Source organism: Acipenser ruthenus, unplaced genomic scaffold, assembly GCF_902713425.1.
Source record: "Acipenser ruthenus unplaced genomic scaffold, fAciRut3.2 maternal haplotype, whole genome shotgun sequence".
In the NCBI taxonomy this organism is placed as follows: domain Eukaryota; kingdom Metazoa; phylum Chordata; class Actinopteri; order Acipenseriformes; family Acipenseridae; genus Acipenser; species Acipenser ruthenus.
The window spans coordinates 7469-34498 of NW_026708928.1; the positions used below are offsets into that span (position 1 = coordinate 7469).

A 27030-nucleotide genomic window follows, 5' to 3' on the forward strand; every position below is an offset into this window, starting at 1 on the left:
CCTTGCTCAAGGGTACCGCAGTCGTGTCCCCCACCTGGGATTGAACCCACGACCCTCCGGTCAAAAGTCCAGAGCTCTAACCACTACTCCACACTGCTGCCAAGTTGATAAAACATCTATACTTAATAGCAAACGGTAGAAACTGATAAGCAGAGGTTACAAGTTTAATTAACATTGACCAGTTACAGAGTTACAGTTTAATAAAACATCTACTTATTCTAGTTATACAGTTGTAGATAACTGTCATGAAAATGATTATGACATACTTATACTGATACAGCACCCATAGTTACGTTTCAGCTTGTCTGTGTGTGTCATGCAGTGAGTGTAATTATAAGCTGTTGATCCATTCATTCTTTCAAAGAGCACAAAGTGAATCACACCCTTTCACACACACCACTGAACTTTGTTCACAACAATGAACTTCAAGAGCTGTCCTGGTAGCTTGAACAGATAGGAGCATTTTTTTTTTTGGTTTTCATTCCAGCTAACAAAGTGGTGGTTGGTACCTTTAGAACCGGACTTGATTGGTGACTGAAGTGTTGTTTACCTATCACTGCCTTAAAATCACAAACCAGGTGAACCGTGCCTGACTCACATGAGCACAGTTTTAAAAGTCATCAGGTTTCAGTGAGCTCAGTGTGCAGTGACTTCAAGGCTCCTGCAGCTAATACAAGTTTTCCCAAGTCAAGGGAATGAAGATGCGAGGCAAGGTGCTCTTTGTGTTTCTTCTGCAAAGCCTTTTTCTGACAACGGTGTCTCCAGAACCCTCCTCTGAGGAAGACAGCAGCAGTGAGATCCACCACGAAGAGCAACGCAAAAGTAAGGATGGCTTACATTGCATTGTGTTCTTACAATGACTAGAACAGTGACATTTATTTATAATGAACTTCAGACACACAAATACAGTCTTTATACTTTAACACATGTGTTTGTAAGTTTATTATGAAATGTGTGTGTGTGTGTGTGGCTCTTTGAGCTAATATATATATGAGTGAGAAAACAAACTATTTAGAAAACTGAATCGATATTGACAAGCTATAGTCTGGGCTTTTAAATTTATTTTTTTCTATAAAAAAGTTGTTTTGTATTTTGTCAAGGTTATTAAAATATTTTTAACCAATACATTTGTGTAATATGTGCTGTTATGTACTGTCAATGAGATGTACTGTCTGAAATGGAAATGACAAGAAGCATGTAAAGCGGTATTGTTTATTATCTATTTTATCTTCAGCCCCAAACCCATGACATCTCAAACAGCATATGAATCAGTATCATACATCATCCACTTAACATACTTAAATAAAAGTCTGAGCAGTATTTTTTCTTTCCCCTATTTTCAAATCGTAATTTTGGAAACTACCAGTAAATGTGATACTATAACATAAAACATATTTTTGTTTTAGTCAACTATATATGCATGCTATGGAAGAGCCCTAGGGCCATGTGAGAAAAAAATTAAAACTCAAAATTTCATCCCTTCTTAAAGGCGAAATTCTGCGTTTTTAAAGCCAAAATTTTGACTTTCAAAGACAAAATTTCAACTTTCAAAGCCGAAATTTTGACTTTCAAAGACGAAATTTCAAGTTTTCATTTTTTCTCGCATGGGCTCTTCCGTAGCCTGCAAAGTAATATCAGCTGCAATGAGCAGTAATCAGACACAGCAGCATGTCATGTTTCAGGAAAAAAATCATCTTTCAGCGTGAAATGAAGATACAATTACACAGAAGCTGGGAACCAGTAACCAGTAGCAGCACTCAGTCAGGGTCGGTGAAAATGTTTGCGGGCTTGAAGTCTTGTGGCAGGTGGCATTTTATAACTTAACTTGGCTTTTACCAAATACGACTGACGGCGGATGGCGGCAACTTCGGGGTCTATCTTTTTCTACAGCGCTACCATTTTAACTGCATTGGCTAGAACTGTATTAACATTTCAGTGTTCTTTAGAGGGTTTTAATAGCATGTTTAGCATACACTTCAAAGTGCATTAATTATGAAGCTATTATACTGCAGTTTTGTAAATACACATATTTTGTACAAAAGTGTATGATTGTGAGAACTATGGGAATTACATATATAAACAACATGTATTTACCTTGGTCATGCAACCCTATCAATAGAAATGCATATTACATATGCTTTCAAAGGCTATCAAAAGTGTATCTTAATGTGTAACCAGTGTTTTTAACATAATATAACTTTCTAGTTTTCTCCCTATATAAAAAATACATTACATTTTTTTAAATAAATAATTCAGTGCCGCAGGTTTGAGCAATAGCCTACTAACTTGCTGATTCATGTTTATTGGTAACAGGCCCAGTGGTAACAGAGTACGTGCAGATCTCTGCGTTTTGACTGAATGAATCAACTGGAAAATTTCTAGGAATTATTTAATGTAACTTATACCAGATGATAGCTGAATCAGTGCTGGGGAAGTAAAGGGACATGTAGAGATGAGCAAAAGATACTTAAATAAAATTGCTACACAAATATAATATGTACATTTGTATGTGCAATGTGTGTAGTACTGTATAAAGATGATCTCTAATGAATGACTTTTTTCAATAAAAAATGTTTTTGAAGCTGACACCCTGGGATCCTTCAAGAAGCTGCTCGATGAGATTCTGGGATCAATTAGCTACTAAAAACCAAATGAGCAAGATGGGCTGAATTGCCTCCTCTCGTTTGTAAACTTTCTTATGTTCTTATGTTCAGTGATGTGTGAAGTGACTGGGGTCAGGCTGAATGCATAACTGAACAAACATGGAGTGGAGTGCAGCCAAGAGAGAAATGGAGAGAAGAGAAAGAGCTTTATACTTTCATTCGAGAACAAGGACTTCTTTGGTTCTCAGATTTCGTCCTCGCTGAAAAGTTTAAAAAAGATTGTTGGCATCATTCAAATCTGTAAGACACGTGGCTCAATTAAATTAAATTAATTAAATTAAATATAGGATTCTCTTAAAAATGGCTAGAGCTTAGGAATGCCAGTTAGTTCAGCACCAAGCACTGGCACACATTTTTACACTGGTATAAAAGCTAAAAAAAAATAGAGCTACTGTTTACTTGGTAGTATAATTCCAACAATGTTTGCCAACTATTACAGTTCTGCTTTAAAAGCTTTTTGAATATACAAAGTGACAAGCTGTATTTATAGCACTGGCAGGAGATGTAAGTTACTGACTTGACAGGTTGTTGGTGCTGCTTAAGCTCTCAATCCTGCTGCCTGCTCTTAGCTTTCTGTGGTGGAAAAAAATACAGCCACCCTCCACCTGTTATTCAAAAAACCCATAGTGTACAAGTTTAAACATAAAGAGAAGAACGCGTCCCAGACGTCTTTTTGAACGATGGTGTGATCATCGCACACAAACAATGATTGTGAAGTAACAAGCATAGTGAAGGGGTTCCAGCAGGTTGTACAGGTGTTATGAAAATCCCTCGATGGTAGCTCTTGAAAAGCAAATTCATGTTTAAAGTAGGATACTGTAAAACTATTTCATTCAAGCATATATTAACTATGCAAGGCATGTTTCCGGAGATCCCCTTCTTAAACATCATATCTAGATCAGTTTTAATATACAGTATGAGCTTTGTTTTAAAGCCATGTGCTGAGTTTGTTTTTATTCATGTTTTTTTATTCCAAATAAGCTCTCAGTATGATGACATTAAATAATTTATTCTGTGTTATTTGTCTGACTTCACCAAATAATGAATCATCAAGTTTTTTTGTTTTTTTTTACTGAGAAGGGGTCACCCTGAGTTATAGTTTAATTGGTCAGCTGAGAGAGATTTTGCATCAGCCAAGTGTAAACGTCCAGTAATCGCTCACTGATTGAGGATATTGTTACGATAGTGCTGACATACAGGAAATTATTTCTCAGTGACCACATCCTTCCAGAATGACAGGAGGCAACCATCACAGCAAGTCTAGACCAAACTTTACATTTGTTTAAAAATATATGGCAAATTTACCAATTTAAATAACAATTAATTTTTTTCATTAAGCTCAAACTCATGAAGTCTATATTGATTAAATAAGTACACTGGTACCATATGGCAGGCCATTTTAGCAAGGAAATATGGAAAACCTTTGGAAAATTAGCTTTTTTAGGTTTAAATAGCTTGCAGCTCTAAACTAAACTTCAGATATATTACTAAAATAAATAAATAAATAAATAAATGAACAGCAGTGCTTCCAAATTTAAGTAAAAGACTAACTTGATGGCACTGGTAAGGCCTGTGTAATTGAACTGTTCTTATGATATTAACAGCCCAAATGAAAAATGAATACAGGATATTTTTTAATCTGTGATTTTCATCAGGAAACAACGAAATATTGACTAAGTATTGACTAAATACTTACCTCCCTACAATTAACCTGTTGTGTAAACTATAAAATGCCCTTGATCACAATGAATACTGGTAAGTTAACACAAGAATGTTATGTAGAGAGCCATGAATGACAGCTTCACAAGGACAAAACAATCTCCAGTTTTCAGGCATGCAATTCGCATCATCCAGTTTTTTTGAAAGGGCCAGCTTTGTCAGAACCAGAAAAATCTGATAAAAACAGAAATAAATATTAGACAGTGTTAATGTGCTATTTATATTTTCTTATTCAATGACTGGAAGTAACCTGTCATTCAAATACTGCCACCTTGTCAGAAGAGGAGAACGAAATTCAGGTTCGCTTTTTTTCTAAATGAAATAGTAAGAATATAAGTTATTTGGATCCTGTTTGTTATAATCATTTGGAAATTGTTTTTTAAGAGATGTGTTTTCAAAACCTTACAGGTATTGTTTTAACTGGATGTGATACTGTCTCTTAAAGTTTTTTTTAAAAGAGTATTGAAAGTTTTAGCAAATATACCAACATATACTGCGGTATACTAAATAGAAGTAAATGAAAGTGAAATCATGCTTAAGCACAGACAATCTGCAACCCCCACATATAAAGTACTGTTTGTTAAAACATGGTATAAAACATGGCTAACTATGATAAAGCATGTTACAAGCATGGTAAAAACAAGCATAGAAAACGGCAAAATAGCAGGGCAAATTTCCAAGTACTGTGGGACCAATTTTACATACAGTAGGGTAAGCATTTTTGGCAGAGTGCCGATCTCCTGAACATAAGCGTTGCTTGTTAGTCGGGGCAACTTCTAGTCTTCTTAAATGTATCCACTATCCTTCTCTTCATTTTCCCCTTGGAAGTAACGCTTGCTTCCCAGCCTTAGAAGCCTATTGGTTCAATCTTACTTCCATGAGGGCGGCTCTCCACGAGCCAAGGGAAAGCATGTCATCTTCCAAAAGTCGCAAACACATCATTCCTATTTCAAGTCCCAGGCCTTACTCGTCACATTCATCGTTCCTGTCCCGTGAATTCTGTGACAGGTATAACTATTTTGTTGATTTCATAATCAATCCATATTTTAATTAATTAATCATTTTGCAAGACTTAAAGCAGACTACCTTTATCACGGTGAACTATGAACCAGGCAATATTTATAAGCAGTACACCTTGAACTTGTATTATACTGCAGGTAATAATGTTAGAATTATTAATAATATCTGTGGGAATTTTTACAAGTTTGTGTGTGGGGGGAGATGATATATATATATATATATATATATATATATATATATATACACACACATCTACAGCGATTATGGCCAAGTTTTCCATCACCCTATAGAATTAACACCCTATAGAATGAAGTCACAAGTACAGTCATGTAATTGCTTACATTTTCAATTACTATTATTACTTTTACATACTAAGAGATAATTGTTAAGAATTACTTCAATGATCAGATTATTGCATTAAAGCTATTCTAATATTTTTTTTTGTAGTAGGTATACAATACACTTCAAAATATAACTACTTCAACTACACTGTGATTGGTATTTTCCAAACTGCGCTACTGTATTTGGTACACAATGTTTTGATTGGTAGGATAACCAAGTTATGGAAACATATTATACATAAACAACATGTGTTTACTATTGCTACATTCCCTTTCATATTGGGCCAGATTCTCAGAGCTCTTCACTCTCAGTAGTTATACTGTCGCACCTTTCTGAAAGGAAAACTACAACTAAATGGAAGCAACTCAAAGTGACTACTTAATTCCCGAAATTCAATTTCTGACTTGTTTATTTCAGGTTTGGTAACATTATAGGATTTTTTTTTCCCACTTTATTAACGATACTGATAATTTGGAGCAAATTAGTTAATGTAGTGTGGCAGAGTAGGGGGTGGAGGAGAAAAGATGTAGTCCAGGAGGGTGCTGCAGGACTACATTCCCCAGAATGCCTTGGGAGTGAGCCAGGACAAGGTTCACCTGGCTCTGATTTTAATGAGGGATTAGCAGGCAGGTATTTAAACAGACCAAAAGGTTTGTTCAGGGTTGTCTGTGTGTGAAGATCAAAGTCCTGTGTGAAGCAAGTGTTTTTTTTTTTTTGTTTTTTTTTTGTGTGGCTGGTAAATGGCTTAGCCATCTAGTGTAATAGTTAGAATAAAACTAAAAGATTAGTTTCGCACTCTATGTGGGAGTTAGGTTTTTGTTTGTTTATTTTTTTATCTCGTAAACAATGAAAGTGCTAAAAAGGACCGTTCAATGTCTGGGTCTGCTGAATTTAAAAGGGCAAACAAACCTGAGCTGGGAGGCTGTGTTAAAGTAGTCAGTACCTTTTAGTATTGTTGTTTTGTTTGAGTGTAGGAAACAGCGGCTGTATTTTCTCAAACCATGAATCAGCTCTAATCAAAATGTTTAGATTTAAAAGGCCTTGCTATCTGAACTCTTATTTATTTATTCATTCATTCATTCATTCATTCATTCTTTCAATCATCATTTGGCCAATAAAGATTTTCCTATGGATGAGGCCAGAGTAAGTAAATACTATAGTAAATATTATGGTGGAATCTTATAATCATTAATATATTTCATTTAACAAATGACCACTAATACTAAGGTTAATGAGTACACTAATTAGAGTAAGTCCTCCATCCAACGTACAAAGTGTGGATGAGATAAAACTCACAAATGCTGCTTTATGATGCAGCAAGAGGGGCCGATACTCACCTGAAGCAGCTTCTGATTTGCAAAACATGCAGCCATTTTGAAAGTGACAGAAGTTAAACATCCAGTTATAAGAAATGAGTCAGTGGAATAGCCAAGGTGTAGAGAAAGTGCTCCTTTCTGATTTATTTGGAGATTACAGTTGGAGCTTTTGTGCTGCAGCCAGTATAATCTTTAGCAGCATTCATCGTGTTACATGACGAGGAGATCGAGGTTAGCAATTAAACAAGACCACACCCTCTAACCTTGATGGATTATGGAAAAAAAAATGTGGTGAAGACTTTTTTTACTCTTTGACTTGAATAATACCTGCAGTGTATAGGATACAATGAGCACAGTCATAAGGATCATTGACATAGGGATTTGAAGAATGTTTTTTTATTAGAGCCCAACAATGGGGTTTATTCAATTGATCTAAATGGAAGAGGATCTTGAAAAACACACAGCATTTTCATATTTGACATATTGTTACTGATAGAAATAAAAGATTTGCATGAACCTATCCAGCCCTTGTCCTGGAGAGCTCTGGTTTTTGTTTCAACTTAGCGCTCTTACTTAATTGAACCAATTATTGTCTTAATTAGTGAAGATTAAATGGTGTTCCAGATCTTTAGCCTTTGATGATGTAAAGACTTCTAGAAAGCCTGCAGGATTGGGGCTCTCCAGGACCAGGGTTGGAGACCCCTGTTATAGATGTTTACTGATGTTAGAAGCCATCTGCTTGGTTAACATTATGTGACAACTGATAACCACCCCATTTACTCCAGTCTCAATTAACTCCTACTTATTAATAGGAGAAAATAATGTTACAAAATGTATACAAATTTAGAGTGCTTAAAATCCCTTAAATGACTAGTTGTTTGGTTCTAGTTTTGAATTAACGGTTGTTATTCTCTTTTGTACCAGTAGGGGTTGATTATGGGTAAGCAGTTTAAATCTTGTTTTGGTACACAGTATATTAGTATAAACTATATTTTAATATAAAATTTATTTTATATGCATGTGCTATAGTGCACTGTACACCATTCAGTGAAGCAAGCAGGCAGAACCACAAGTAACAAGCAAATGCTTTTCAATAGGGCAGTTTTTAGTTGTTTGGCCAATACTGCCAAACAAGCACTTTCAAAATGAGCTGTTGAATAAACAAAAGGACAAGCCTTAAAGGATCTATAGTTTTTTTTTTTTTTTTTTTACTTTGCCACTGTTGTCGCAGAAGGTACATCTGAGACTGGGGCAGCTAGGCTCAAACCCGAACTTACACCTCAGAATACGCCTTAAGAGAAGCTCCAACTCTCTTTACACAGTACTGTTACTATCATCATATATAGTCACTGCTCCTCACTGGTCTTTTTTAACCTGTCTGGTTCACATTCGTTCCAAATATGAAGAGAAGTAAGGAAGGGGCTCTGGCTTTCAAACTGGATTTTGTATGAGACAATAATTAAAAATGAAATATGTTTTGGCACATTTTATTGTTAGCTTGGAACATCGCATGTGAAATTACATGGAGATTCCACGAAGCTGCTGCTGTGGTTAATATCATTCAAAAGAGATTGAAATGACCGCAGCTTCACTTCTCTTATAGAATGGACAGATTTGCTCTGTATTTGTGTTCCCATTTCCACGTTCTCATTTCCCAAAACCTTCTGTTTTTACCTTTAGAGCTGTTCAGTGTTTATGTTCTCAGTGGTAAATGAAAAAATGAACCTTCCTCCAGCTAAACAAGTAAACACATTAAGGAAACAGCTACGCACAGTGTGGGTAATGAGTAATATGGCTGATGTAAATAGCAAAGCATGCACCTGCATATTTCTGCAAAGTGTTTATTGCATCATCCCTGAAACGATTGATTGTATTTATTTTTTCAAGGTGGATCCCATGGACACTGGAAATACGATGGTAATTATTAAATATTTCTTACAACTTGTCTTATTTTTTTGTTCTTAATAAAAAAAAATATATATATCCTTATTACACACAGTATCAATGGATAATCTAACAGTTTAGAAAGGATAAACTCACAGCCTGAGATGTATGAGATGATATTAGCATTTTCATGTGTTGACATTACAGTACATTGACAAAGGTATATTCAGACCTTTTAGAACCTTTTGTCCTTAAAGGAGTGTGTAAAGCATTATCCCACTCTGCTTTTGTAGTTTTCTGATCGGACTCCAGTTTAAAAGGCTAATCTAGACTTTAGAATCCTATATCTAGCTGAGATCCATACTGTAGTTAATCCAAAATCTTTCAATTTAAAATCCTTATGCATTAAATTAAGGATCAATTAAGAGTAATTGATTTGTTTCCAAATAATCTCATCTTAAATAATGGTGTCTTTTGTTTTGACCACAGATCAGGACACATGGTCCTTAGACTTTAAAAACTGCAGTGGAAAATCTCAGTCCCCCATCAACATTGACACCAGAGCAGCCATATTCACCCCAGCACTGCCTCCGATTGTTCTGCAAGGATATGATCTGTCAGATGAAGAGAAACTGACTTTGCAAAACAACGGGCACACCTGTAAGTGACCACTGGGGGCATTGTTGTGAAAGATTAGTCACAATTTATCATTAGCCTGGGTCTTTTTCTCGGGACTTGCATTTAAACAGGTAATGACAGCATTGCATGGTTCCAAAGTCCAAGTCAGCCTTTCTGTTGAATGTATCCACTCTACAGCAGTGTATAGGTTGACTGGTACTGCAGTTTCCCAGGTGAAAAATGCTGTGAAGTTTCCTCCACTGTTAAAGCCGCATTTGAATATTCATCTTTCATCTCTGTAGTTAATCCACTGAAGCATAAAAGTTTCAGCGTTTACCTTCTTCTGATGAAAAGTTAGGTTGTTTTTCTGTTGAAGGTGAGATGAAAATGAAGGCCTTTTTTTAAGCAAATGCAGCTCAGTAATGAAAGTTTCATGTTGGTAACATACATATAGGATTTAGGCAAGGAAATGTAGCTGTTATCAGTTTGCAGTTGAGTATATTTAGTGGGAAATGTCTGTCTGTTTTTAATTCAACATGCATTTAAAGTGTTTGTGTTTGTTATGTTCTAATCTGTTTGACGCATTTTAGTGTAAGAGACTGCGTTGTCAAGATATGATAAACAGATTTCGTTGTACTTAACAGGTGCTAAAATGCTTTTAAAGCATGTTCTCTATTTACTGCTAATAGATTGCATCTGTTTATTCTTGCCCTGCAAATTGTTATTAACATTGTAAATATCTACAATGGAATAAATATATTTTTAAAAAGGTTATTATTGCTGGTGCAAAATATGATTTTATGAATAAGAAAGTCAGCAGAGCACTTTTTATTTATTATTGGGAAAGACCTGCTTTATGTGGGGTCATTCTGCTGTAGGAGATGCTCACTGAAGGGCAGCAGATATAATAACAGTACTTTCTGTCATCTCTTTAGTGCAGTTGAGTCTGCCTGACACCATGCGCATTGTCAGGGGATTCGACAACGTGTTTGTAGCCGCCCAGCTCCACTTCCACTGGGGCACCGTAAAGGTTCCAGGATCAGAACACACTGTCGATGGGCTCCACTTTCCTGCAGAGGTATGACTCACTTAGTAGCTGATGAATCCAAAAAGTTGTCTCTCAGTGATTCAGCATCAACATCGTGGCTTGGTAAGCCATTACATACACTCAGCACTCATACAGACCTGTCAACTCTCCCGTATTCACCGGGAGTCTCCCGTATTTTAGACCCTTTTCCCAGACATCTCCCGGGACAGATTTGCTCCCGTATTCTACTGTTAAACCCCCTTATGTCAGCAAACCTTTAATGTCTACAAAATTCATGGCCAGCGTGTGATTACTGCAATCCCAGTCTGTACATAGCAGGGTTTAGGACCCAGGGGAGTCCTGTGTCAGGCATGCATTCAGTGCGCGAGGCAAGTTCACATACGTAGCCACGCACCTGCACCCTCCCCACCCCCACCCCCACCCCCACCCCCGCTCTCGATTTTGTATTTTCAAAAGTTGACAGGTATGAGATTTCAGTTTACAAAAGCTCCCGTATTTTGAAACCTCAATGTTGACAGGTATGCGCATACCTTCTGTCCTATGTCAACCTCCACTTCATTTCCAACTGTGTCCGCTGGTCTTAGTTTAAATTAGTGGGTAGCATTGACTTTGCCAACTCCTTTTAAGATAGCAAAACTTCCCCTTCCCGTGCTTCTTTGTTCTAAGCTAAATAAATTCAGTTGATTCAGTTCCATCAGCCTGTCTTCATAACTATGCCTTTAAGCCCTGGGATTAGACTGGCTGCTCTTTTCTGGACTCTCTTCAAGACTGCAATGTCTTTTTTGTACTGTGGGGACCCGAATTGAAGACGTTATTCTAAGTGCAGCCTTCAACGTGTGCTTAAGGCTGCAACTAAAACACACTTACGTCCTGTATTCCAGCTTAACTATGTTTCAGGTTATAGCTTGCTTTAGTTTGCACAATGAGGGTAGTATGGAAAATAATGTTCTGTTTGGGATTTATATTTTATCCTAAATTCATATCACAGGGGAAGCTATCTCATCCAACCTTACTTTAAAATTATTTGTTATTGTAACATGATTTATAAAGTATAATTCGTAAAAAAAAATAAACAAATATAAATATTACTGTGTCAGGGGCTAAGAAAATATATATATACGGTAATGAATATGTGAATATTTATCTGTTTCTCAGCTGGTTTTGTGTGAAAGCACCACAGAGCTTCAGTCTAAATCTGTAAACACATTTACTTTTAATAAACCAGCCTGGAAGAGTACCGACAGCCTCCAGCTATCTTTTTTATGTAAAATCAACTTTTTACATTACATTTGAGTGTACTCATTCGCCCCTATGCATTTGACTATTATTTTGCTTGCAGTTCTTAGAGCGCATTGATTATGTTGAGTTTCATCACACAATTACAGTACAACTTCTGTCTTTTATCATACTCTGCAATATATGACCACTGTATGTGTTTAGCAAACTAAGAGTATTTAGGGCTCTTATTTGTTCTAATAAAAACAATAAAAATATTCATATGTATACAATATCTGTTTGTTGCAGATCCACGTGGTTCACTACAATACTAAATATGACAGTTTGTCAGAAGCAGCTAGCAAACCCGATGGCTTAGCTGTGCTTGGTGCTTTCATAGAGGTAAGTGTTGTTGTTTTTTTCATCAATATTCATATCTCTGCCAAGGCATAGCAGTCATTTACAAGACCCTTTTCTTTGTTGCCCAATATGCATAAAGCATTAGCATACCACAGTAATATAGCACTGCTGTCCTGTGCATATGGTGATGGCCAGAATGTCTGAACAAAGGGATGTAATTTTATCATCCTATTTCTGAAGTTAAAGGTTTGGGAATAGTACCCAGGTTTTTCAAAGGGATGTAGTTTTATCATCCTATTTCTGAAGTTAAAGGTTTCTGAATAGTGCCCAGGCTTTTCAAAGGGATGTAGTTTTATCATCCTATTTCTGAAGTTAAAGGTTTGGGAATAGTGCCCAGGCTTTTCAAAGGGATGTAGTTTTATCATCCTATTTCTGAAGTTAAAGGTTTGGGAATAGTGCCCAGGCTTTTCAAAGGGATGTAGTTTTATCATCCTATTTCTGAAGTTAAAGGTTTGGGAATAGTGCCCAGGCTTTTCAAAGGGATGTAGTTTTATCATCCTATTTCTGAAGTTAAAGGTTTCTGAATAGTACCCAGGTTTTTCAAAGGGATGTAGTTTTATCATCCTATTTCTGAAGTTAAAGGTTTGGGAATAGTACCCAGGTTTTTCAAAGGGATGTAGTTTTATCATCCTATTTCTGAAGTTAAAGGTTTGGGAATAGTGCCCAGGCTTTTCAAAGGGATGTAGTTTTATCATCCTATTTCTGAAGTTAAAGGTTTGGGAATAGTGCCCAGGTTTTTCAAAGGGATGTAGTTTTATCATCCTATTTCTGAAGTTAAAGGTTTCTGAATAGTGCCCAGGTTTTTCAAAGGGATGTAGTTTTATCATCCTATTTCTGAAGTTAAAGGTTTGGGAATAGTACCCAGGTTTTTCAAAGGGATGTAGTTTTATCATCCTATTTCTGAAGTTAAAGGTTTGGGAATAGTACCCAGGCTTTTCAAAGGGATGTAGTTTTATCATCCTATTTCTGAAGTTAAAGGTTTGGGAATAGTACCCAGGTTTTTCAAAGGGATGTAGTTTTATCATCCTATTTCTGAAGTTAAAGGTTTGGGAATAGTGCCCAGGCTTTTCAAAGGGATGTAGTTTTATCATCCTATTTCTGAAGTTAAAGGTTTGGGAATAGTACCCAGGTTTTTCAAAGGGATGTAGTTTTATCATCCTATTTCTGAAGTTAAAGGTTTGGGAATAGTACCCAGGCTTTTCAAAGGGATGTAGTTTTATCATCCTATTTCTGAAGTTAAAGGTTTGGGAATAGTACCCAGGTTTTTCAAAGGGATGTAGTTTTATCATCCTATTTCTGAAGTTAAAGGTTTGGGAATAGTGCCCAGGCTTTTCAAAGGGATGTAGTTTTATCATCCTATTTCTGAAGTTAAAGGTTTGGGAATAGTACCCAGGCTTTTCAAAGGGATGTAGTTTTATCATCCTATTTCTGAAGTTAAAGGTTTGGGAATAGTACCCAGGCTTTTCAAAGGGATGTAGTTTTATCATCCTATTTCTGAAGTTAAAGGTTTGGGAATAGTGCCCAGGCTTTTCAAAGGGATGTAGTTTTATCATCCTATTTCTGAAGTTAAAGGTTTGGGAATAGTACCCAGGCTTTTCAAAGGCTCTTAATGGCCGGGTGACTTTGATCGTTACATGTTATCAAGATCAAAAACCTATCCATGACGTTTAGAGGTTACAAGCCTCTGTTGATGTCAGTGCATTACAGTGTGTTTTACTGTCAATTTGTACTTGTTGTAATCAGTTAATAAAGTTTTTTTATCATTTTAACTACAGGAGCCAAGCTTTTGTTTTATCCTGTTGTTTTGATTAGTAAACTGACCTTGCAAGAACGCAACAGGAGTTTCACAAGATATAATAACATCGGGTTTATGACATTTTAGAGTCACCACACCTTCACATTCACAGAAGGAAATTTGCACATGCCTGTGTGTCTATAAATAGGAAATATACACAGCCTTATCATTTATTTATTTATTTATTGTGAAATATAGGAGGCTGTGTGGTCCAGTGGTTAAAGAAAAGGGTTAATAACCGGTTCAAATCCCACCTCAGCCACTGACTCATTGTGTGACCCTGAGCAAGTCACTTAACCTCCTTGTGCTCTGTCTTTCGGGTGAGACGTAATTGTAAGTGACTCTGCAGCTGATGCATAGTTCACACACCCTAGTCTCTGTAAGTCGCCTTGGATAAAGGCGTCTGCTAAATAAACGAATAATAATTTTAAAAAGCCTTTAAGTTCAATTACAAAGCCATAAAAGAATAAACTGTTTCTGTAAAAAATAACTATAAAGTTGTTTTTTTTCTTCAAATTTAAAATAACAGTTTTTAAATAATGCTTCTTTAATATAGATTGGTCCACAAGAAAATGCCAACTATGATAACATCCTTTCATCTTTGACTGATGTCAGTATTGAAGGTAAGTTCTTCTTCTTCTTCTTCTTCTTCTTCTTCTTCTTCTTCTTCTTCGCTTCATTTTTTGGTTTCACAGATCTAGCATTATATAAGGCTTGTAGTAAAGTGCTATAGATCTGTGAAACCAAAAAGGAAGTTTTTAACCATAGCCATACTGTAGAGGTCAATCCAAAGAGAGGACAGGGACAACATTTGAAAACAGTAATTAGTCCTGGCAATTACATATATTTTATAACCCACCGATATGAAAAAAGAATAACGCATGAGTGTCATTGTTTTTCATGAAATATCATCTATTCATATTTGTTGATTGCATATAAGCGAAACAAAGTATAAGACGGCTGTATATTTTCTGTAATGTATTCCAGGACTATGTTTCATTATAAATCTGTGATTTTGTAGTGAAGAAATTAAGCTGACAAATGGTTTTTGATTCAAAAACACTTTTATGTACAAGAAAGGTATACCTCCAATACAATCATATAAGTGCAAGATTTAAACTGACTTTGGACAAGGCTTCGGTACAGCTCAGTGCATATGTTTGTATTAGAAAGCACGGATATCCATGGAGTCAATTCGAAAGAGATGAAAAGACTGAAGAAACTTTACAATGTTAGGCATTTATACCTTTGTAAACACTTGTTGACCACTCCCATTTGTCTTACTTCTGTCCAATGATAGGGGTTACCAATCTATCATTGCACATTCCTGCTGCGGGGGAAAAGTGGGGGTTGAATACCACATTGTACCTAGCAGGGTGCATCCCTCTTGTCTTTCAGTTCCCTTCCCCCCATCTCACACTATCACTGCTAATATCCTGCCTGTTGGTGTTTAGCTCCAACACTTATCTGTGACTTCCAGTCGTGTTAGGCTATGCCAAACAAATAGTAGCTGGTTTTGCCAACTGGAAATGAAAGAATGCGAAACTTACACAATACTCATGCAGAAAGCCATCACTACAATTTGGATAATGAATGCATTTATTGAAGCAAGCGGTAGTTTCCCCATTTAGTTTAGCAGCACTTCAACTGAAACCTCCTTGGGGCCTTTCCTGATCATCTAATTGTAAGACAGTAAAAGGCGATTCCTTTTCATCTTTCCCTGCTGAGCTGGCGCACGTAGGCTATACATTTTCATGTTCTCTCATGCCTGGAGGGTGTGAGTGCAGATGACCTAACAAATCATGCACTATGCTTCCGTTTTGTAAGGATACTAAAAAGAGAGTAACTAAGTCAATGGGCAGCAGTGTGGAGTAATGGTTAGGGCTCTGGACTCTTGACCGGAGGGTTGTGGGTTCAATCCCAGGTGGGGGATACACTGCTGCTGTATCCTTGAGCAAGGTACTTTACCTAGATTGCTCCAGTAAAAACCCAACTGTATAATGGGTAATTGTATGTAAAAATAATGTGTAAAATAAATTAATAATAATGTAATTGTATGTAAAAATAATGTGTAAAATAAATTAATAATAATGTAATTGTATGTAAAAATAATGTGATATCCTGGATAAGGGCGTCTGCTAAGAAATAAATAATAAAAAAAACACAGACTTGCTGTTTATTGTTTTAGGTAATGGATTGTTATTGTTATGTTGGCTATTCTGCTATGTCGATTTTTATATTGTTACACTAATATGAAACAACTTTTCAATGCTAAGATTGTAGCAAAAAAATATGCTTATTTTGATGCAATCGGTAACTCTTGTGTTTACATCACTTGACTACACAAGACACAATATTCACCAAGATGTGCCACTTCCTGTTCTCTGATGAGGCTGCTTAATAAATGAAAACATAAATTCTGCTGGGGTACAGAACGTAGAATATAATGTTTTCTCCAACTGCTTATGAGTCTATTCTTTTTCAGAATCGGATACAGAGATTCCTGGCTTTAATGTTAGGTTTCTGTTGCCACCCAATCTGGACCACTTTTACCGCTACAATGGGTCGCTCACCACTCCTCCGTGTTTTCAGACTGTTAATTGGACTATTTTTAATGAAACCGTCAAAGTTTCAAGAAAACAGGTTAGTAAGCACTAATCCAGTTCTCTCACCCCACTTGAAACTCTTGCTTTGCCCAATAGTTCTGAACTTTGTCATACTGAAGATGAAGGTGTTTTAATAACAGTTTTGTTTTCTTAAACTAATTGTTTCCCATGACAGACATACAAGTGAGTAATACAACTGATGAACTTCCGTGTTACGAAACAAAGTGCTAATGCATTAAAGAGATTAACCTACTGCAGTGCAATACAAATACCATACAGTATTAGTGTGTAAAAAAAAAACTGTACTGTTCCGGTGAAACCAGTGTCCTTGTGTAAATCACAAACTTCCAGACAGTCTGGTACAATGTGACAGTCTCTATTTGAGAGCCCAGGGCTGAAGGGCTGGGGGTATGCAGGTCAGGATTGAGGTGCACTCTCAGAGCTGCAAGAGCAACACAAACACAACTTTTATTGTACTTGCTGAAGACTAAAGGCATGAGTACATTATCAAAACCTTCATTTCTATACCAATTGCCCTTAATACTGAGTTACTGTACATTTGTAGGGTTGTGGTTTTATTTTATTTATTGTTATACCAATTATCCTAAACCTTGTATTACACTGTGTAACAATTTTTTTTTTTTTTTTTTGGTTCCTGGGTAGTAAGTGTTATTTCCTAATTGCTTATGCCTCAAAATTATAGAAAATGGCTATTATTCCCCACAGACTTTGCTTTTGTGACCAGGACAGTGATATTTTGAAATTTACCTATTTTCCAGAACATTCCAGATAGATTCAGTGCTGAGTAAACTTGGAGTAACTTCTAGAACTTTCTAGAACTTTCCAGTAATATAAATAGTAGTATAAATACAGGGACCTTAAGCCCACTAGTTCAGTTTAGCAGTTCCAGCTGCCTAAGTGGATACATATCTGCATTTTTCTGAGATGGCATCAAGGTCATAGGAGACTTCAAAATGATGGCATTCCTGATGGGTCTCCAAGGCGGTTTTACCAAGTTTCCCTGCTATCTTTGCCTTTGGGACAGCAGGGACACCAAGGCGCAATGGACCCCCGGAAGGTGCTGATGCCACCACTGCACATCAAATTGGGCCTTATGAAACAATTTGTCAGAGCTCTAGATTAGGAGTCGGTAGCCTTCAAGTACCTTCAAGACTTCTTCCCTAAGCTGTCTGAGGCAAAGGTCAAAGCCGGTGTCTTCGTCGGGCCACAGATAAAGAAGATCCTGGAGTGCAATGAATTCCCCAAGAAGCTCACTAGTAAGGAGAAAGCGGCTTGGAACAGCTTTGTCGCAGTGGTTCGGGGCTTCCTGGGCAATCACAAGGCCGAAAACTATGTGGAGCTGGTTGAGACTCTGGTGAAGAACTACGGCATAATGGGCTGTAGGATGTCCCTCAAAGTCCATATCCTTGATGCTCATCTTGATAAATTCAAGGAGAACATGGGAGCGTACTCGGAGGAGCAAGGCGAGCGCTTCCACCAGGATATACTGGACTTTGAACGCCGCTACCAAGGACAGTATAACGAGAACATGATGGGAGACTACATTTGGGGGCTGATTCGTGAAAGTGATTTACAGTATAATCGTAAATCTCGAAAAACTACTCACTTCTAAATCTTTTGTAGTCATTTTTGTATTACTTTAGTATAAATACATGTTAATTTGGATTCATATGTTGTTTTTTCTGACTTTATGTGAACGAAAAAACACAAATTCGCCCGTTTTCTCGTTGGAAATAGGTACATTTCAAAATATCACTGTCCTGGTCACAAAAGCAAAGTTTGTGGGGAATAATAGCCATGTTCTATACTTTTGAGGCATAAGCAATTAGGAAATAACACTTACTACTCAGGAACAAAAATTGTGTTACATAGTGTTATTAATTATTAATTATTGAACATGAATTGTTAAATATCAATGACAAGAACAAGGGTATATGTTAATAATCAAATTATATTTATTAAACAACAATAATATCCATGGTTATTGATAGTACTGAACAAAACAGTTATTTGCAAATATCTCTTTAGACAAGAAATATTAGTCACTAGCTTACAATTTAGATAATTGATCAATATTACCTAAACTGGGAGACCCCTCACTGGCAAAACCTTAGCGATATGAAGGTCTGGGGAAGTCAGTTGTCTCTCACAAATCTCTTGATTTATATGTGTATCCCAACAAGCAGGTGTATGCAATAGAGCTCTGTAGCATTACATCACTTCTGTTGCTATGCAAACTTACAGTTTCGTAAGTCTAGTTTTAATTATAAAACGACTGATTTGTGCCAGTATGATACCATTCTCTTCCGTCTCAGGGGCCCACATTCACTCATGGAGTAATACCTACAGGACGGTATGGGCAATCTTATCTTACAGATACATCGATGCCTACACAGACCCTACTTTGTGTCTCTTATCTCTTGCTCAGCTGGCATACATCATCCTTGGCTCTGTGCTTGCCATTGTTTAGCAAAAGTTTATGGAAAAACACTTGCTTACACAGTTTGTATATGATTACATTAATATTATATCAATATTTAAAAAATAAGATTCTTATCAATGATCGCAATTGACTTTGCTTTTGGTGACGTGCTCGTCTTTGCTTAATGTAGCACCTGCAATGTTCTGTTTTCTCTCTCCAGCTTTCAGAACTTGAGGACACACTGAAAGCCGGACATGACACAGTACTATCCAAGAACTTCAGAGCCTCCCAGTTACTGTATGGGAGGAGAGTTCTGTCTTCCTTTGAGGCACTCAGCAGTCCTGGAGGGGTGAGCAGTGGGGGTAAGGGACATCAATACCTTTAATATATATATATATATTAGCTCAAAGAGCCAGCTGCCAACGTTTCGATATGTTGTACATATCTTTCTCAAATTTGAATGTAAACGATAACAAGTAGTTGTCATGCCGTCAAAAACCTATAAATACCTCCAATGTTTTGATTCAAACACAGGCTCCCTTGAGAAAGATATGTACAACATATCGAAACGATGGGCAGCTGGCTCTTTGAGCTAAAATATATTATTGTGTTTTATACATAATATCAACCTATATATATATATATATATATATATATATATATATATATATATATATATATATATATATATATATATATATATATATATATATATATATATATATATGTTTTTTAGCTCACAGCAGTAAGATGTTCTTCTAAATATCATAGGTATGGACCCAACTTACAGGCAGGTTTCCACCATTTACTGTGATATACTGTATGTTAAAACACAGACGTGTTATGGTAAAGCATGGTAAAAACTATGGTTTGCCAAAGTAATGCAAATATAGTATGTGCTGTAGTAAGCATGAGGGAAATTACTATATTACCAACAATTTAAAAAATCACCTGGTTAAGTTGTTTTTACACAACTATACAGTTTAATTTGACAGCAGTTATGCTATCAGTAGATTGCAGAAAAATCCAGAAACCATGAAAATGTAAAGCACATAAAGTCAGAACAAAGGACTCTTCTGATTCTGATGGGTCTAGAACAGATCCCCGGTAAATCTCGAAGGGAAAGTGTGGTTAATATCAGTTCAATTCAGCTTGAAGTGCAAGGACATGAAGTGGCTCAGCAGGTTCGCTTTGTTAATAAAGGTGGAAGCTGGCCGATGTTTCTTATGGTTTCAAGTGCCCAATGGTGGGGGAGTTTCTAAGAAACTGAAACACCACACCTAGTTGTTCACACCTATTCATACAACCACTCAGTAAATACAGCTAAGAGGTTTTTGAACCTTGGTGTGCTGGTACAACTACACACCATAAGGGTACATTAAATATGTATTCGATAAATGTGTCATACAGTACACGCCAATCCTGCTGCTTTGTCCAATAGATTATTGCTCTTTAGTCATACACATACAAGAGCCAGGTGGTCTACGACCAACTGAAAATATGAAAGGAGAATGGCAAAGGCAGATTACTATCAGACAGAGTGGTGGCAACACCCTGAGAGTTTCTCCTTGGACCCCCAGCCCTTCAGTCATAGGTGAAGGGCTGGCTAACCTCATGACACTTATGACGTGAGTAAGGTTTGGAAGGGTCTGAGACCCTTTGTCCCATATTTGAAAGGTTGACACACTTGTGTGTTTGTCTATGAGAGATGGCAATCATTCAGAAAGTTTAACTTTTAAACTGTACAGAACAGCCTCCTGCCTGCATAGAACTAGTTGGTCCTTGTCACTCATAAAAAAATCTGCTATTTTGCAGTGTAAAGTCAAAAAAGTATTTTGCAGTGTAGTCAAAAACAGACTAACAAAGACAATCTTCCTTATAGCAACAGTTCATGCCTGGTCATGCTCTAAAACTCATATGACAAGCATTGCTTAGGTAAAATAATAAGTTTACAAAGCTTGTGTTGAAAGTTATTTTGCTCACTGTGCCAACAGTGTCTGTCATCATCATATCGCTTGATCAGCATTAGCCCCTATATTTCTAAAATGTAGTCGTTGTACGTCGTTTAACAAGTTTCTTTAAGGTCTTTAACAATCATTAACAAAGCTGGTTTAAAACACTCATAGAGTTTGCCTTGGAAGTGAACTTAGATGAAAACATGATGGCTTCTATTAAAAAGCCAACAGGTTGCTTGACTTACACCAGCTGTTCACCTGACTGATTTGTCACAGTATAATTTGGTAAAATAACGGGTTAGTTGTGGCTTTTGTGGTGGAAACAAATCATTATATTGCAATTACAAAAGAAAAAATACAAATGGTTTTAAAAATTGACTGATGGGCATTATTCCACATCACAAAACCGCCACACCAATTTTGCAAAACTGAAGAGCGAGCCTTTTCCTTGCCTCATCGGCGCCACGTGCTTTCCTTAGTTTCTTATAGTGTTGTACATCTCTACCTTTGCTGTATCATGTATATTGTATGTACTGTAGTTCTTTGCCATCTATGTGAGCAGTTGTACACAACATTGGTTATGCCTTCCAGCTACTGTATGCTTGGGAACATGCTCCTTACAAACTTTGTGTCTCCACACAGGTACTGAAGACACTTCAAGTGGAAAATCCTCAAAGCGAGGTAAGCAGAAGAAAAAATACACTTACTTTGGACAATGACAACATAATAAACAGATTAAAGATTTAACCCTGTGTCTTTTTAACCATTGTAATAGTACCAGCTCTAAATGCAGTCATATGTTTAAACCAATTTCAGGTCTTTTTTTTTTTAAGTCTTTATATTAACAATATTTTGTGTTGATTAAATTTGTGAGAATAAAAAGTATCATTTAAAACCCCTTTGATTTTAAAATTAAAATAAGTGATAACTGGTTGTTGTAACCTCATACTTTCTCAGGTGCCAGACTGGGATCAGGTGAAGATTCATCTGAAAAAGACTTGACAGATAAAGATGAGGAAGGTTAGCAGAATGAATGAATGCAACAATTGAAACAGCTATTATTAAAAGTGATAAGCAGTTTTCATTTACAGTATATTCACACTTTACCTTTAAATGCTGTGAAACCAAAAAGCCTATACCACTTCCAGCTTGTCACCCACTAGTTATCTAAACTACTTCACTGATGAGAACGTTATTCATGTACTGCTGTTTCATGTAGTCAAAACGAATATACAGTTGCTGTATTTAAAGTGTTAAAAACATATAGCTTGTTCACATGTTCAATAACTATGAACTATCATTATATTATTATTATTTGTTTATTTAGCAGACACCTTTATCCAAGGCGACTTACAGAGACTAGGGTGTGTGAACTATGCATCAGCTGCAGAGTCACTTACAACTACGTCTCACCCGAAAGACAGAGCACAAGGAGGTTAAGTGACTTGCTCAGGGTCACACAATGAGTCAGTGGCTGAGGTGGGATTTGAACCGGGGACCTCCTGGTTACAAGCCCCTTTTCTTTAACCACTGGACCACACAGCCTCCTCTATAATCAGATACATTCCGATATATTTCTTCAAAAACAAGAATTGAGAGATATAAATAGTGTATTTTACACCTAGTGCTTCAACCTTGGCTGATGAAAGTAAATCTTTTTTAAGCAATGCCTAGTCTAACCTTCCCTGTGCTTTCAACTACACTAAAGGTAAGTGATCTATATCTGGCTCCTCAGAAAAACTATGGCACACCTATTACCAAGCTGCGGTCCATGAGAGATAGAGCCATCTGTAGTGCAGCTCCTTACCTCTGAAATGCACTACCCAGCTCCATAAGAGACTCAGACTGGGGAGATTTTTAAAACTCGCCTCAAAACACATCTTTTTAAACTAGCTTTTAAGTATCTGTGTTAATGCTGTCTCTTACTTTGTTGAATGTATTTTTTATTGTTTTTTATTACTGTATTTTATTTTGCCCTGTCGTTTGTTATCTTGTCTTCTATCAACTATGTTAAGTGCTTTGGGATTGGAAAAGGTGCTTTATAAATAAAAATGTATTATTAACTGTAAATATCAAATCCAGTACTGGAAAGGTCCAGTCACACTTTCCATATAGAGGTATATATTTATTACGTATTGAGTTTAAGTACTAATTCTAAAAGTAACAATTAAAACAGTTTATTTTAGTATAATTAGCATGCTGTATTTACTCTACCAGTGTCCCAGAGTCAAAGAAACAAACTAAAATCCTTGAGTAATTGTATTTTGTTCCTTTTCTCTTTTCCAGATGCAAAGTTTGCCTTGGGCCTAGGTAACTATCTTTGTACTGCATTACTTGGGTGAAAGAAAGGGGGACATGGGGTTCAACACATCCCAGTAATCTTTGAAGACCCCACAGCAAAACACAGAACACAGTCATCCAATAAGGGACTTTTTTAATGTTCAAACAGTGATCTTAATATTGCCATGCTTCTGGTACCATTCTGAATGGCTGCTAACTGAGTATTTCTGACTAACTACATCTACTGCTAAATAAACAAATCATATACTCACTCTGCAGTCCAGAAACTGGATGAAACCTGATAAGGAGCTCCTTCCTGAAGTCATGAGAAACTGAAAATATTATCAATAACAACAGGGGGAAAAAAACCTGCAAAGTCATGATTACATTTACTGCCCCATCATAAAGTAGACTACATTCATTATTAGTAGTTAATAATTGACAGATGAAAGGATAAAATGTATTTTCTGCTTTAATAAAACAATTACCCTTTTTAATTGATTATAAATACTTCGCTCAGATGTGATAATGCATTTCACAGCGATCATACAATTGTTTAATCATGTTTATTTCCTTTTTTGCAGGCGAGATATTAGCTATTGTCTTCGGGGTTCTTTTTATAGTGACATTATTATCTTTTATGATGTACATGGTTCAACAGCGAAAGAAAAACTCAAGGTAATTTGATTTCTGAAATACAGTACAAGTGCAGGTTTGTCTATATGTCTTGGCCATTTGTTTGCTAATTATCAGTCTGGCCACTACAGAAATGTGATACCTTAATTCCTAAATACCTTTGTAAAAAGCTAATGGAATGCACTTTAAGGTTTCCAATGCCCCAACATTGGGATTTAAAAAGGAATAAAAATCAATCAGTCACAATACCTCTTTTATGGCGAATCTCAGCTTAACCCTAAAATCACCATCAAAATATTATCTGTACATAATGCAGGTGGTGATGATCTGTCAGCTGTATATGCTGTGCTGCTATTGTACTAGCTAGTTAGATGCCAGATCAAATACGTTTAAGACAAATTATTTTGCACATTTAAATTTCAAATCACTCTTTTTCTGTTTCTACAGATTGAGAAAGGATACCAGGCAGAATGTTATCTACACACCTGCATCCAAGGAAGGGGTATAACCTGAAGGAACCCAGTTTAATATTCAATTCATGTATTTTGTGATAAATGTACAGTAGATAAAGTATGTGCCTGTAACGATAATGCATTCAGTTTTACATTCAGAAAATCCACAAATGAGGTCTAAAAGATAGTCCAAAATGTAACAACACTTTTCCCCATATAAACGTTAATTCAAAATCCACATCCTAGACAAAAGAAAAATAAACAGGGGAGTAAAACGTCAGTCAGTAGTTTAGGAGCCGATGACTTTTTTTCAACTACAGATCAATCAAGCAAAACTAGTTTCAGCTTGTGGTCATCTCTAATTCTTCCACACAGCAAACAAACCCCCCTTTGTGGAATCTTTGAATGATACTTAATTCTGATACTGAAGGAATGTACCATTTATATACTGCAGATTGCAATACCACTGAGAGAGATGATTGCAGATTTTGTTTTGTAGTTTAATTCATACAATATATTTTATTTATATGTATTTTTTACTGTACCATAATACTATATTTGTGAATGGTGTCAGTCACATAATGTAATGACTTTGTATCTTTCGGATGTATAAAAACACTGATAATGTGTAATACTGTGAAATGTGTGTGTCCTGTTTAGTGATGTAGTTGAGACCTAATTTAATAGGCAAGCTAAGTCACATGACTCACAACTGTCTGATTCAGTCAGTCGTCCTCATGACGCAATGAAAAGAGCATTAGGAACTTCTTCTATTACAGACTACTTCATTAAGAAGGCTACAAATGCAAGTGAAGACGACAGCAGCAGTGCATCGACTTTGACTGTGGACACAAACACAAACAAAGCTACTTAATCACTGACACGTAAAGCATTCTGACAAGCGAAAGAAAGACACTTTGTGGAAATACTCATAAAAATTAGATAGCATTACCTATTATATGTATTACTAGAAGTTCAGTATACAAATAAAATGTGAATTTGTATAATAATTCTTGTTTAAGAAAATCAATGTTTTGGGGGGCTCCCGAGTGGCGCATCTGGTAAAGGAGCTCCGTGTGGAGTGCAGGATGCGCCCTATAGTCTGGATGTTGCCGTAGTCCAGGCTATTCTATTGCTGACCGTAGACGGGAGCTCCCAGGGGGTGGCGCACAATTGACCAAGCACTGCCCGGGGAGGGAGGGTTAGGTCAGCCAGGGTGTCCTCGGCTCACCGTGCACCAGCGACCCCTGTAGTCTGGCCGGGCGCCTGCAGGATTGCCTGTAAGATACCCAGAGCTGCGTTGTCCTCCGACGCTGTAGCTCTGAGGTGGCTGCATGGTGAGTCTACAATGTGAAAAAAAGCAGCTGGCTGACGGCACATGCTTCGGAGGACAGCGTGTGTTTGTCTGCCGCTCCCGAGTCAGCATGGGGGTGTAGGCGTGAGCTGAGCCTAAAAAGAATTGGATATGCCTAATTGGGAGAAAATAATAAAAAAATGGGCTATTACTAAATTTAAAGGACTATACCACTGGTCCTGTTTACTTATTTGGCAACTCCATGACACAATAGGTTCTATATTAATTATCTAAACAGTGCCAGACTCAAACACAGCCATCCATTAACTTTGTTAATCCTGCTGGTGTTTTCCCCCAGACAAGAGGTCTGTCACGAAGAGGTCTGTCACGAACCGTGACCTAGATGAAGAAATAAGTATGAACGGCTCTTTTCGATGTCATAATGTTTGGACCTCCGACCTTACTGTCTTTGAACTAGAACATCTGTTCGGAGAGGAAAGGACAGATTGCAGGTGGCAAGTGATGAAAAAATAGAACATATTTCAAAGCTAGAACTTTCTATGGAAAGAGGGAGAGAAGGAATGTGGTCAGAACAAGTTATGTAGAGTGCACCAGACCACATCCCATGTTAGCTCAAGTTCATTTACACATTTTGAATCAGCAATTTGAAAGAAGTGAGTGCACCAACAACGGTCCATATTAAGCAGAGCACATTAAAATTGGTTCAATATCAGAATTTGAGTCAGCATTTAGAAAGAGGAACTTAGACATGAATATAAGCAGGGATTAAATGATAGCAAAACAGATTCTAAAAGTAACCATTAAAACAGTTTATTTTAGTATAATTCGCATGCTGTATTTACTCTACCAGTGTCCCAGAGTCAAAGAAACAAACTAAAAACCTTGAGTAATTGTATTTTGTTCCTTTTCTCTTTTCCAGATGCAAAGTTTGCCTTGGGCCTAGGTAACTATCTTTGTACTGCATTACTTGGGTGAAAGAAAGGGGGACATGGGGTTCAACACATCCCAGTAATCTTTGGAGACCCCACAGCAAAACACAGAACACAGTCATCCAATACGGGACTTTTTTAATGTTCAAACACTGATCTTAATATTGCCATGCTTCTGGTACCATTCTGAATGGCTGCTAACTGAGTATTTCTGACTAACTACATCTACTGCAAAATAAACAAATCATATACTCACTCTGCAGTCCAGAAACTGGGTGAAACCTGATAAGGAGCTCCTTCCTGAAGTCATGAGAAACTGAAGGAGAATAATAATAATTATGGGAGAATAATAATAAAGCTTTTTTTTTACTTGA

The 27030-nt window shown here is 36.7% G+C and overlaps 1 protein-coding gene across 3 annotated transcripts; it reads left to right on the plus strand.

Annotated features, from left to right (window-relative positions):
• The first annotated feature begins 366 nt into the window (after positions 1-366).
• Positions 367-27030, plus strand: LOC117409600 (carbonic anhydrase 9). Of its 3 annotated transcripts, XR_009328387.1 has the most exons (14): positions 370-822; positions 8948-8977; positions 9434-9604; positions 10498-10640; positions 12135-12227; positions 14597-14663; positions 16526-16683; positions 19310-19451; positions 21687-21725; positions 22002-22064; positions 23331-23354; positions 23909-24002; positions 24408-26218; positions 26647-27030. XR_009328387.1 is itself a non-coding variant. In XM_059021969.1 (13 exons), exons 1-13 carry the CDS (start codon positions 696-698, stop codon positions 24466-24468), a joined length of 1203 nt encoding a protein of 400 aa, XP_058877952.1. In that variant the 5' UTR covers positions 367-695; the 3' UTR covers positions 24469-27030. The 3 variants fall into 3 exon arrangements, 2 of the variants coding, with proteins under 2 accessions (XP_058877952.1, XP_058877951.1); XM_059021969.1 differs by having other exon boundaries at positions 367-822; positions 22002-22053; positions 23329-23354; positions 24408-27030; XM_059021968.1 differs by having other exon boundaries at positions 24408-27030.

Excerpts from the sequence above, each read along its gene's own strand:
- LOC117409600 (XM_059021968.1), top strand. The coding sequence starts at position 696 with ATGAAGATGCGAGGCAAGGTGCTCTTTGTGTTTCTTCTGCAAAGCCTT. Across the intron at positions 823-8,947 it reads CCACGAAGAGCAACGCAAAA|GTGGATCCCATGGACACTGG; the intron begins GTAAGGATGGCT and ends TATTTTTTCAAG. Across the intron at positions 22,065-23,330 it reads GACAGATAAAGATGAGGAAG|ATGCAAAGTTTGCCTTGGGC; the intron begins GTTAGCAGAATG and ends TCTCTTTTCCAG.